The 13,564-nt window shown below is 42.2% G+C and overlaps 1 protein-coding gene across 2 annotated transcripts in view; it reads left to right on the top strand.

Moving 5' to 3' along the window:
* Adcy2 (adenylate cyclase 2) overlaps window positions 1-13,564 on the top strand; it is a 395,840-nt gene that overhangs the window by 352,775 nt on the left and 29,501 nt on the right. For both annotated transcript variants that reach the window (XM_031360381.1, XM_031360382.1), the window contains 2 exons: window positions 5,755-5,839; window positions 11,722-11,880. In XM_031360381.1, coding sequence (XP_031216241.1) covers window positions 5,755-5,839; window positions 11,722-11,880 — 244 coding nt within the window. The remainder of the gene's footprint in view (window positions 1-5,754; window positions 5,840-11,721; window positions 11,881-13,564) is intronic.

Raw genomic sequence — 13,564 nt, 5'->3', positions numbered from 1 at the left:
TGGGTAGTGTTGACTTCTGACCCCCATCATTTGCTTCATGGCCTGTTCTGAGCAAGGGGCAGTGTACAGATTCACCCTCATGACATCAATGTGAAAAGCTTTTATTTTTGCCTAATTTGGCATTAAAGGTTCCTGGGGACTCAAATGCCTTTTGTAACCAAAGCCAGATAGATTATGTCCTAATGCAATAGTATAGGAAAGAGAAAGCCAATAGACTAAATGCCAAATGATAAGTCAGCTGGGAACCCTGAATGCTGGGTGGGTAGGTGATGGGCAGAGGCATTATCTCTTTGCTGCTGCTGCTTCGTGTGTGTGTGTGTGTGTGTGTGTGTGTGTTGACCTGAGTGTGTGTTATTGGACAGAAATGTAGGACCTTGCAGTTACTAAACTCTCTACTGCTAAGCTACACCTCTGGTCCACTGGCCTCTTCTTTATGAGCCACAGGCTCCTGATCAAGGCCCTAAGGAGAAGACCTCTGAGTTATACAAGACACCAGTGACCTGAGAATACATTATCTCAGCTTGTATGTAGTTCATAGCACAACAGAAGTTGGGTTCCTTAGAGGTATTTTTTTAAATAGATTATGTCATCTAAGAAAAACATTTTAAAATGACACATTATTTATTTATTCTTATGTTTATGAGTAGTTCACTTGCATATGTATATGTTTCATTTATGTACCTAGTACCTGTGGAGGCTAGAAGAGGGTGTCAGAAAGATCCTCATGAGCTGCTGTGTGAGTGCCAGGAACTATACCTAGGTCCTTTGCCAGAGCAGTACATGCTCTGGACTGCTGAGCCATTTCTCTGGCCCTCCAGATATGAAGTTTTTAGAAGTAATGATGTTGAGTAGTTTTTCAGTGAAACCTTTCCCTGCCTGCTGTGCCTGAGCCAGGCTCCTGATGTCCCTAACATTCAAAGGTCACAAAGACCAACCTGAGACAGTGGCTCTGATGTTGTGTCTCAGATGAATGAAAATCAAAGACTAGAACTCTTCTGCAGTGGGAGCAACCTTTATTAAGTAGAATTATAGAAAAAAGAGAAATTGAGGAGACTTGAGAAATCAAGGGAAAGAGAGATGAACTTCGCAGAGTGCCAGGGTTTCCAAGAGAGGAAAAGCCATTGAACTCCTTGATCCGTGCATTTGATACCCACCCACGTAGGCATGGCTAAAACTCATGTCTATCCACCTCTGAGTTGTACATTATTAATGGTTTCCTTGACTGTCAAGGAAACCTTGACAGTCATGTGACCTTCCAGTCATGTGACCAGTGTCACTGCTCTCCAAACTTACGGGTGTCTCAAGTGCTGCCTGATGTCCCAGCTCCCTTTGTTCTCATACATACATGATTAACTCGTTGCTGTGCCATGTCAGAGAGTTAACACCAAGATGTAGCCAAAGTATTTCCTGGTTGCCTCAGATCCTTATCTTATAGGGTGGCCTCATAGGCAGAAGTTTCTGGCTAGAACCAGCTTTACAGTTTAGTCTGTTACATTTAGTTGCATTAGAAGCTAGAATATAAAGACAGGAATGTCTTACATATGCCATCGAGGATATTGGGTGGGAGTGCTTAGTCAGCTGTGGTCACACACCCGCAGCCAAGTCCCTCCTATCAGCTTCCAGCCCTTGTCATATTAACCCTTAATCTTCCCTGTAAACCCAACTTCTCTTTTCAGTACAACATCTAGGTGCAGCTTCGGTCTTCAGCAAGGGCACTTTTCTCTGAATCCGCAGGCAGCATCTCCTGATCTGTGAGATAATGTGGGTGTCCATATACCCAGATGACTTTTTCTCCCCAGAGTAATGAGAGTGTCCTATGTAACTCATCAGAGCCATTTACCTTCAGGATAGAGACTGGTTCAAAAAGGAATTCATCCATCTCTCTCACCCCACTTATCAAGGCATTTTTTTCATTTGGATTCCTGAGGGTTACAATGATTGCTAATTAGCAGCTTCAAGCAGATGGTCATATAGCTGCATATTAGTGTATGACTTCAGGCATGTGTGGGCCCAAGTCCCCAGAGTCTACTTATGGGTAGAAAGAAAGCACACATCACCATTAGAAATTAGAAATTTCCATTAGAAATCACTGTTAGAGATGTTTCCAGTTACACTGACTATATCTTCTGGCTTCACAATTCAGTAATGTTGCTACTTGACACCCTACCACCAAACTAGAAGAGATCAAAAAGGCTTTATCTTCATGATGTGTGTGTGTGTGTGAGAGAGAGAGAGAGAGAGAGAGAGAGAGAGAGAGAGAGAGAGAGAAGGAGACAGAGACAGAGAGACATGGAACAGAGAGAAACAAAGGAGTTGAAAGAGTTTGAACTATCATTTTATGTAAATAGCCGAACCCATTCAATGATTCAAAATTATGACACCACCCCCATAGAAGTACATTAAAATTTTAATTTCAAGGACCTCATAATTTGAGCTTATGAAAAAAATAGGACATCCAAAGATAAAATTAAATTAAAATGAGATCAAACAAGAGGAAGGTGGCTTGTAGCCCAGAATGACTGTAGTCCTCTAAGATCACATGTGAAGAGACAGACACACAAGTGCTTGAAGTCACCCAGTGATGATGAAGTCAGACCCCAGAGTGACAACATACATCATCAAGTCAGAGAACACCAAAGGTGGCCAGCAAGCTGCCGGAAGTTGGAAAGAGATGAAGGAGAGCCTTGGCTTCAGAGGAGTAAGGCTCCAATGTCAGCTTGGCTTCATATTGAAAGCCTTCAAAACTCTGCAAGAATGAATTTCTGTGGTTTGGAGTTGCTTGGTTTGCGCCTGTGCTGCAGCTGTAGCAGGAAGAGTGTGTGAAACAGAAGACTGGACTATGGGGAGTATATCTGGGACTTTATTTTTTTCTACACCCATCCACACACTCTTGAAGAGTGAAGTAACCCAAGAATGGATCTCTATGTGATTTCAGATCTCACCAGTCACAACATCATTTTGTCTGTGGAGGTTCCCTCATGAGGAGAGCCAACAGTTACCACTGGCAGTCCTTTTTGCTTACTCAATAAAAGATATTTTCGGGAGAACATTTTGAGAAAATTCAGTTCTTCCTGAATAGATGGGGAATTTCACAGCAGAAAAGGACTTCCACATACGGGTACACAATGTTCTCCAGGCTCTCTGGGTACTGCTTTTGTAGGTTTATTGGGGTCTGTAGTTTGTCACCTCCAAGATCAACAAGGAGAGCCTTCCTTTGGTTTCTTTCCAGATATCTCACTCCCAGTTCACTGCTGACTTTAGTCATTTGGAAGATATGAAAGACAGGAAGGACCATGGTGTCAACCCTTTCCACTGCGACCTCATTCATGAAGCATTAGTGTGAGGCATCCCCAGAATGGCATGCCCAGTGGCTTGATTATGTGCACTTTCTAAGTGTTAAATAGAAACCTAACCAGGTTCTGAATCCATAAGAGGACCCTGTCTCTGACTCCTTGTCTCTATGTATTTGAGACTGCTGGTCTCTTACCTAGACATCAAAAGGGAATTGACTCTGTTTCGTGTCACTGAAAAACTACCACAAAATTCTGACCTGTATGCTTAACTTTTTATTCTTAGTTTATTGATGCTCAAGAAGAGGTCATTTCTGTCTCTGTCCCTGGCTTACAAAGCTAGGTAACAGGTGCAGGCCGAAGTTCAACCTGCACCTTCCAAGGATGGTGGCTGTGCTATGCTGCTCTCTCTAACCACCCATCATAGTGTCTGTATGCTTAACATAGAGAAAGGAAATGAGTTTAAAATTCTCTGATGTCACTGTTGTTATTAGGTTTCCACACCCATTTAAACTGTGCCATTAGACACATTTGCCTGAAGCCAAGAAGGACTCCATGTCATAAAAGTCAGTGCTGATGAAATAGAAAAGCAACCCTACACCCATCTAGTAATTCTGGGAGAAATAGAGATCTCCTCATGATAGATGAGCTCAGCCTCTTAACACGGTCAGCAGGTGTGATCCAAAGGGAAGAAGAGCAACACAGGTGTGAGCTAGAGGGAAGAGCTCAAATGCATACCTGCAGGTGTGATCCACAAGGAAGAGCACAAATGCACACCTGCAGGTGTGAGCCATGGGGAAGAGCACAAATGCACACCCATAGCTGTGAGCCAGAATGAAGAGCTCAAATGCATACCTGCAGGTGTGAGCCAGAGGGAAGAGCACAAATGCACACCTGCAGGTGTGAGCCAGGGGGAAGAGCACAAATGCACACCTGCAGGTGTGAGCCAGGGGGAAGAGCACAAATGCACACCTGCAGGTGTGAGCCAGGGGGAAGAGCACAAATGCACACCCATAGCTGTGAGACAGAGGGAAGAGCACAAATGCACACCTGCAGGTGTGAGCCGGGGGGAAGAGCACAAATGCACACCTGTCCTTCTGTAGAGTTCTGAGGCTCCAGAGCGACTGAAATCTACCCTTCCTTACCTTTCACACTTTCCTTTCTGTGAAATTTACTGATCTCCTTTTTATTTTTTTTTTTTCAATTTTCCAGCCATTTCATTCTACTGTCACCATACACTTAATACTGAAATCACACTTAATACTGAAATCACCAGGGCCATTTGGGGAGAGTGTGCTGAGGGTCGGTGTATCTGCTGGGTGTATAAATAGCTGATATCACCCTGTACTTAGTACTGAAATCACCATTTGCCATAAGAGTGCTATGGTCCAGTCTATGTACCAGACGTATAAAATCTGATGTATTATCCAGAATGGCCCAGGTTGGCATGTACATCCCCTTTCACAGATGAGGGCCGTGATATTGGAAAGGGCTTCTCCAAAGTCCCTTAGCTCAGAGGACAAGTCCAGGCACCCTTACTTCAGAGCCCATTGAGCTACATCAAATCTTAGTATTTCGCTTGCCCTTGAACCTTCAGTGGGGAAAATGGAAATTCACAAAGTAAGATAAATAATGGAGAAAGTGATTGCCTACCACCATGTTGTTCATGGGACAGTGTCTGAGAAAATTACCCAGTGTTTTTCAGAACTTCCTTGTGCTCGAATGTGGGATCATTGCTTGCCAGAAAATGTAGAACACTGCCAGGGATTGTAACAGAGGCCTTCTTGCATTAATGCTGATGTGCTGAGTCATTGCCATGTCTGATGCAGTAAGAAGGGAAGGCTCAGCCCTGCTCACCAGCAGATAGACCGTGCTCCCCTGAATCTGAGGGCAGATTAGCTGTGAATGGGATTCCTGCCTCGTGATATAGGATTACATAATGTATTAATGATATACATCAGATAGAGAGAGTGTTGTATGAAACTACACCTGTCACAACTGGGAAACTCCTGTAGAAACTAACTTCCTTATTTCATTTTTATGCCACATACAGTCAATAATTTTAAAAATTACTTTCTCATTCTGAGAGCAATAATGAAAACACCAAAGAAACCATATATCCAATTATCCGTCTCAATCCCAGAGGCCTTAATAGAATGGGATTCTGCAAGTCTCTCCTGCAATATCTGTTAGAGCTCAGTGCAAAGTAAAAGTCTGTGCTAATTTGCACATATTTTTTATTTACTCTGTCCTCAATATATGGACTTAATTGTTTGTGGTTTTTATGCAAAATGGGGTTTGTGATATATTTGAAATGTGTACTTGGCTGGGATGAAATCTGGAAATGAACTGGGGATTTGGAAGTTTGTCACTACTGGGATTCTAAGTCTTGTGTGCATGTTGTGTGCTGTTGTGATCTGTCTGTCCATCTGTCTATCTGCCTGTTGGTTTGTGTTTTCAATAGACCAGGCATTTGGAAAGACCTGAAGACCATGGGCTCCGTGTCCCTCTCTATATTCTTCATCACGCTGCTTGTTCTGGGTAGACAGGTAAGAAGTTCTTCCTCTCATCTCCTGTGGTGCAGATCTGCATTGTAGCCATGTTTTTGTTTTTTTTTAAAAAAAAAAAAAGTCTAAGAATCAGAATCATCTAATCACTTATGAGAAAAGTAGGCAGCCAGGGTCTGTGCAGATAGGAAGAGAAAGGTTGCCACAGAGGCAAACTTCAGGACAAACTTTAGAACAACACCTGAACAAACTTCAGATACAGATATGAACCAATTAATTTCCTATTAAATCTTAAACTACAAATATGTTGTAGTTGGCTGGAATAATGGGGAAGGACCATGACCTGGGTCTGTCACAGTAAATAGCATACTTCTGAAAGTTGTTAATTTTGCCTCATTTGCAACCATTTCTCAAAATATGGTTCTCTGCTAAAAATTGTATTTTGTAATGCAAATGAAACTATAACTCATTTTTGGGGCTTCTGCCTGCTCCTGGTCTCCCAGGGAAGGCTGTGAATAGTGGAATTGAAGGATTACCATGCTTCTTCCTGTGCACAAAGTCAGCTACTAGTGATGATAAGACTTATCTGAAGCCAGGCAGCTCTGTCCCCAGCATCTGGTTTAAAGCATATGATATGGGCAGTGTGAAGCCAAGTGAATGATTTGGGCTAAAAGCCACCAATACTTCAGAGTGGGTGCATTATTAAATAAACACATGAACTTGTGGCAAATGCCTACAGACTTATGAATTTCAATCTGGCCTCCGGTCTTCCTGCTAGGTCACTATTAACAACTGCACAGTTGGGAAGTCTGTTTTGTTGGCTAGCATCCCACATCTGGAACACTTCCCCTACTCTGACATTGACACAGTATGAGTTGCAAGCTTCCCGGGAGCTAGCAGTGTGGCAGTACCCAGGCTAAGTTAGCCACATACACCCAAAATTCTATGTGAGCTTTTCATCTTGTCTCAGCCCCTCAGTGTCTATATTTCTCCATTCTTCATTCTCTGGCTTGCCATCATAACACCCTCTCCACTTTTTGTCTCATTCCCTTTATGCTTCTTCTGTGACTTGATCATTGGTTGCTTGTTTCTCACTACTGACAAGCTTGCTGCTCTCTTGCATACCCCCTATGCTTCCCAGGGTATCCAACAAGTTACACAGAAAAGAACTGAGCTTCCTTGTGCAATGATGCCCCCTGGTAGTCATTCTTCAGAAAATAGCAACCACCCACGAATTGTCTGCCTCTATGTGCCATGCCATTGAAGCTACGTCCAAAGTCTCTCTTGTAATAATCGCCACTCAGATCACCTTCCTTCACAGAGGAATTTAAGATGCTAAAGACGAACTGAATCCTACCCAGCCCCCATTTTTAATAGCAATAAAGATAGCCAGTATTCAAGACCACTATGTAATTGTGGTCATGGCCAATGACTGACATTTAATTAATTATAATAGATTTAAAGCAAATAAGTTAGTGTTCAATATTATGGTCGACCACTGGCATAATTGTGTTAAGGAGTCTTTGTAGGAAGCCATTTTTGCTCATTAACCTAATGATACACAATCTCCACATCTAGATACATAGACAAGGTGTTCCCAAAGGAGTAGAATGAGACTTTGTAGTCACTTATGCAGCCTTCGGCTGTGGATCACACATCTGTACAAAGCACATGGGAAACACCATGGCAAGCCAGGAGGCTTATCTTCAATCCAGAATCATCACAGGAATGTCGATTCATTACAGCAGAATCTTCTGGGATAAAAAAAAAAAAAAAAAAAAAAAAAAAAAACATGCCTACACTCATTTCCCAAATAATAAATAAGTTACAAACAGCCACCTATATTTATAGGAGGTGTCCAAGGGATGTGGCATCCATGGCCCCCGAGTGACTACTTCCCAGCTGGTTTATTACATAGATGTGTAGGCATGATTGCAAGCTACATTTATTGTGTGGTCTCCTTTCCCCATAACCATCTTCTCTTGAAGCATCTGCTTTCTGACCAAATCAGCAGCCTATAGATCATTCTAGTTGTATATGCTTAAGAAAAGCATAGACCAGGCTAAAAAAGTGTGCTTAGGAGTTAAGAATACTTGTTGGTCTCACAAGACATTCAGGTTCAGTTTCCAGCAAATATGTGGTGGCACACAGTCATCCATACCTCTGGTTCCAGGAGATCCTGTGCCCTCTTCTAGATTCCATAGACACTAGGCACACACACAGTACACATACATATATGTAGGCACATACACACACACACACACACACACACACACACACACACATACACATAAAATAAATACAACTAATAAAATTAAAGAAAACTTATCCAATATCTTGTACAGTTGCTGTATTAAAAGTCTATTTTATGAGTCTGATTTGGCCCAGTAAATGTCTTATTTAGAATATGGAAGAAGCCTATGTTTCATCTAGTTAGAACTGCAGCATGCTAAATGTCAAGTCTGTGTTCCAAGTGAGGCGCACCCCTATCATGAAGCCAGGCTGTCTCCACAATCCTACACTGAGACTGATGTCATCCTGTTGGGGTATCTGGAAACCAAAGATGGCCAAGTCATCTCAAGTCAGGCTCAGCAGTCTTGTGACCCCTGATTTCGTCTATGCAGACCAATAGGAAGCTCTATGGTTGCTTGGGGTGAATTTTGGAAATAGGCAAAGCATGAAGCTGCCTTAAGGCTATGATGAGTGTGACACTGCACTGAGGGTCACAGACACTCTTGACACACGTTCTACCTGACACAGTCTAAGAGATGATGGTCTGAGGAGCGAAAGTTTACAAAGCAAAGCTGTGGCTCCAGGTGCATGGGGTGGAACAACCACTGTTCTCCTCAGGCTGACAGACAGAGTGCTTTAGCTCTTCTCTTCAGCATTCCAATCCTTACAGTCACCTAGGCCTTATAGTCACTCTCTGCTGGATGTGTCACATGGCCATCCCCGCGGCTCCGCATCGAATCTCCCTCTTCATCCTCATGTTATCTTACACAGATAACAATCATTGGATTTAAAGTCCAACCTAACTCCAAGACAAGCTCAAGACAAGTTCATCTCCAGATCTCCATCAAATATATCAACTTATACTCTATGTTCAAGTAAGACCTTAGTAATGGCTATCAGGACCCAGGGTTTGGAACTACCTTTTGGGACACTCACTGTTCACTTCATTACAAGTGGTTCAAGATAGACACCTTTGTTTCCTTTTAAACATTTCAACATGGGTTTCTCTTATGAACACTGCTTATACATAGGAGCAAGGATCCGAGGTGGTTTTCATTGCTTGAAAAAGTAGTACAATGGAGAGATGATAGAGTTAATAGATACATAAATAGATATACATTATTGGTTGATGCTATAGTTAAATTATATAATTAACATGCAAAAAGAGCTAGAGATGAGATAGATAATGGATGGATGACTATATAGATGATAGATAGATAGATGATAGATAGATAGATAGATAGATAGATAGATAGATAGATAGATAGATAGATAGACAGATACACAGACAGACTGGTAGACTGAAGGATAATAGACCTGCTACATTTATGAGGAAAAGAAGTTTATCACATATTCAAAGTTTTAGACATTCAAGAGCAAGGTCCTGCCACCATCTCAGCTGTAGTGAAGGCCATCTTGGATACATCACACTGTACTGCAGGTTTGTGGGTAAGAAGGATTATATCACAAAACAGGAAGCTAGATAGTCTTCCAAGTCTCCAGTCCCTTCCAAGGAGATACCTCCAGTAACTAAAGGATCTCCCATCAAACTGCCCCTCACATCTTAAAGGTTCTATGTCATCATTGCCACACTGAAGACCAAATTTCCAACACTTAAACCTTTCAGGACTTATGTAAATTAAACCCAAACCATAGCAGGAAGATATGTAGGTGAAGGTAGAAGATAGATGGTAGACAGATGCACAGTCCATAGATACAGAGAAAGATAATCAAACAAACTGTCTTAGTCAAGGTTTCTATCCTGCACAAAACATCATGACTAAGAAGCAAGTTGGGGAGGAAAGGGTTTATTCAGCTTACACTTCTACATTGCTGTTCATCACCAAAGGAAGTCGAGACAAGAACTCACACAGGGCAGGAACTTGAAAGCAGGAGCTGATGCAGAGGCCATGGAGGGATGTTATTTAGTGGCTTACTTCCCCTGGTTTGCTCAGCTTGCTCTCTTATAGAATCCAAGACTTCCAGCCCAGGGATGGCACTGCCCACAATGGCCCTCCCACCCTTGATCACTAATTGAGAAAATGCCCCACAGCTGGATCTCATGGAGACATTTCATCAAGGGAGGCTCCTTTCTCTGTGATAACTCCAGCTTGCGTCAAGTTGACATACAAAACCAGCCAGTACACAAACTATCACTTCCATGCAGCTGTTTCCAAATTACAGATTTCATTCTAATAGACTAACAAATGTTTGCCCGTGATACCTGAAGAACACCTGAGCAGTCTCTTGCTAGCTGAGCAGCTCATGGAAACCTTGAACTTTCATGCAGGGGTCTTAGTGCCTGAGATGGCTCTTAGGGCATGGTCTCATTTACATTCCTGCCAATTGTGCCTGGCTTTGGATTTTCACCTGTGTCTTCTTGATACCCCACAATGGTCTGCTTCTTCTATTCTAGTTTAAGCCAAATATACTGCCCCTTTGCCTGCAGATCCAAAAAACAAAATGACGCATTTTCCAAGATAAAGGGCTTTTCCCACCAGTACAATACACAATTTCTATTAATATAGTGTGTGAGAAATTTGACTTAAATGTAAAGCTTTGAAGATTCAAAATGCCTCACTGTGTGAGGTGAAAATAAATGTGTTCACTAAGGAAGGAGATGCTTCTTAGTGCATCACATATAGTTTGAGTCAAACAGATTAGTGTTCTTTCAGGCTGAAGTGTGAATTTATTTTTTTTAGAATCCATACTTGTGCATGAGAGGGTGTGTGTGTGTGTATGTGTGTGTGTATGCACTATTCCAATTTGCATTGTAATTTTTATAATTAATCAAGCCAGTACAGCAGCAAATACTTAATTTCATTCTCCTTTGCATGTATGTGTCAGTAGCTAAAAGTTGCCCTCTTCATGAAACCCGTTTTTGACAGAAGGTTTTACTCAAGGTTACTGGTATCACAGGGGACACAAAATGATGGCAAGGCCAAAGACTACCTTTGTCAGCTAATAGATGTCTCTATCTCAACAGTATTAATAATACTGGCTCATATATTTTATATTGTATTATAATACACCATAAATAATGAACATGTATATTTTAACAACAGCCCCTTTCCTAACTCAATAATATCAACATACACTCTCATCTACAATGTACTGGCATTCTTAGTACACAGTGCAATGCTAAATGAAAAAACCTAAATGAAATGTTATACTTTATAATAAACAAACATGTAATTGTAGTAGCAGGGACTGCTTTCCAAATTCTAAGGATAAATTACCACCAGTTTAAAGTATTTCTTATATGATACAAATCATTGTCTAGGAAGTGTCCTGAATTTCTTATTTGTTCATCATTTTCATACTACTATGCTACTTTAAAAAATAATTCAAGCTGACTAGTGATGATCTAGAAGGAAACTTACAACTGTTTTCATCTGTAAGCCACCAGAACACCTAAGCTGATTATTGTCAATCTAGAGGAGGCTTATTGTCATTTTAACTTGTAAGCCACCAAAGCCCCCATTCCGTGTTGCTGGGATTCTCTCATTCCTCAGCTTCTTCTTTGTATTATATGGTGATTGACAGATATTTGGGTGGGACATGGGGATCTGCTGGGAGGGTGACTGTTCTTTGTGCTGCTTTGTTCTCTTGTTGTGTTTTCTCTTGATGACCTCCACTCTGGCAGGACAAGTTGCCTATTGTCTCTTCACCTCTGTGTCCTCTTGTAACAGAGTGAATATTACTGTAGGTTAGACTTCTTATGGAAGAACAAGTTCAAAAAAGAGCGGGAGGAGATAGAAACCATGGAGAACCTAAACCGAGTGCTGCTGGAGAACGTGCTTCCTGCACATGTGGCTGAACACTTCCTGGCCAGGAGCCTGAAAAACGAGGTCAGAGGGGCAGGCTGGAGCTGGGCGGGGTCACGGTGGGCTTGGAGGCTAAAGGCCTCTGGAGAGGCTACCATACTATGGCACTTCACACTGCATGTCCACAGTCAGCCTCATATTTTCCATTTCAAGGGGATATTAACTATTCATAGAAACACTGGGAAAAGCTTGACTATTCATAGAGACTTCGGGAAAAGCTAAGAGACAGAGCTTAATTGCTAGGACACTTGTGTAGCATTCTTTAGGTCCTGAGTTCATAAACCAGATGTGATGTCTCATTTGTGTAACATCAGCAAGTGAGAGGTAGAGGCAGCAGGGATCAGAAGTTGAAAACCATCTTCAGTTACATAACAAATTCAAGGATAACCTTGAATAAGGAAAGGACAATGCAAGGCCTTCTAATATCTAAGGAACAAATAATTTGTTAAGAATTTCTTCCAGGCTGGGGGGAGGGGAGTGACTCATGGGTAAAGGTGATTGCCACCAATCCTGATGAGTGGAGTTCAATCCTGAGGGCCCACATGGTGGAAAAAGAAGATCAAATCCACTAGTTGGCCAACTCCTCTGACCTCCACATACTCAAGGTGTGGCATACACATAGGCACACATGTGTGCAAACAGAAATGCAATTCAAAATTTCTTCCTTAATCATGTCAAGTTCTGAATGTTGAGAGGCTCAACATTCCCACACAAGTCCTCTAATTGGCCTCTTCCCCCCATCCATGGAGGACACTTCCATACCAACACACATGTGATAGAGACCAAGTCAGGAAGCCAAAATAACCCAGAAGTCCAGAAGCCAGCATTTCCATGTTGTCAGGTTACTTAGGAAACTTTCAAGGTCTTGGAATTTCAAAGACATTGAGATAATTCCTGAGGCCACGAACTTAAGAGCATGGGGTCCCCAATGGAGGAGTGAGAGAAAGGACTGAAGGAGCTGAAGAGGTTTGCAACTCCATGGGAAGAACAACAGTATCAACCAACCACACCCCCCAGAGCTCCCAGGGACTAAACCACCAACCAAGGAGTACACATAGAGGGACCCATGGCTCCTGCTGCATATGTAGCAGAGGATAGCCTAGTCAGTCATCAATGGGAGGAGAGGCCATTAGTCCTGTGAAGGCTCAATAGATGCCTCAATGTTTGGGAATTCAAGGGCAGGGATGCAGGATTGGGTGGGTATGTTGGGGAACACCCTCATAGAAGCAGGGGAAGGGCAAATAGGGTAGGGGGCTTCCAAGGAGGGGGAACTGAGAAATGGGATAACATTTAAAATGTGAATAAAGAAAATATCCAATAAAAGAAAAAGAAAAAGGCAGTACTTAGGAGGGGAAAAAAAGAGCTTCCCATTCAAGCACACACAGACTTGTGTCTACCCATCTTGAATGGAGAAAAATGGATATCTGAGGATACTTAACAGCATTGAGACTGTCTTTGAAATATGGAAGTGGCGTGGGCAATCAAGTATTCTGGTGTTTGCTTTTTCTTTAATATTGCTGAGCTGCAAGAGAAAGCAGAAAGATCTCTAATTGCATATAGTTTAAACCATGGGGTTAGCACTGCTTGCATCACTCTGTGCTTTAGAGCTGGCTAAGCACACTCTTCTCCACAGGATATTTGTTCTGGGGGTTGGGAGAGAATATGAAGGGAGCAGAGGACACCGGAGAGATGAACTCATCCCCAGATC

This window comes from Mastomys coucha, unplaced genomic scaffold (assembly GCF_008632895.1).
Source record: "Mastomys coucha isolate ucsf_1 unplaced genomic scaffold, UCSF_Mcou_1 pScaffold8, whole genome shotgun sequence".
Classification (NCBI taxonomy): domain Eukaryota; kingdom Metazoa; phylum Chordata; class Mammalia; order Rodentia; family Muridae; genus Mastomys; species Mastomys coucha.
Note: the sequence above shows the minus strand (reverse complement) of the source record. Positions and strands in the feature narration are given on the sequence as shown.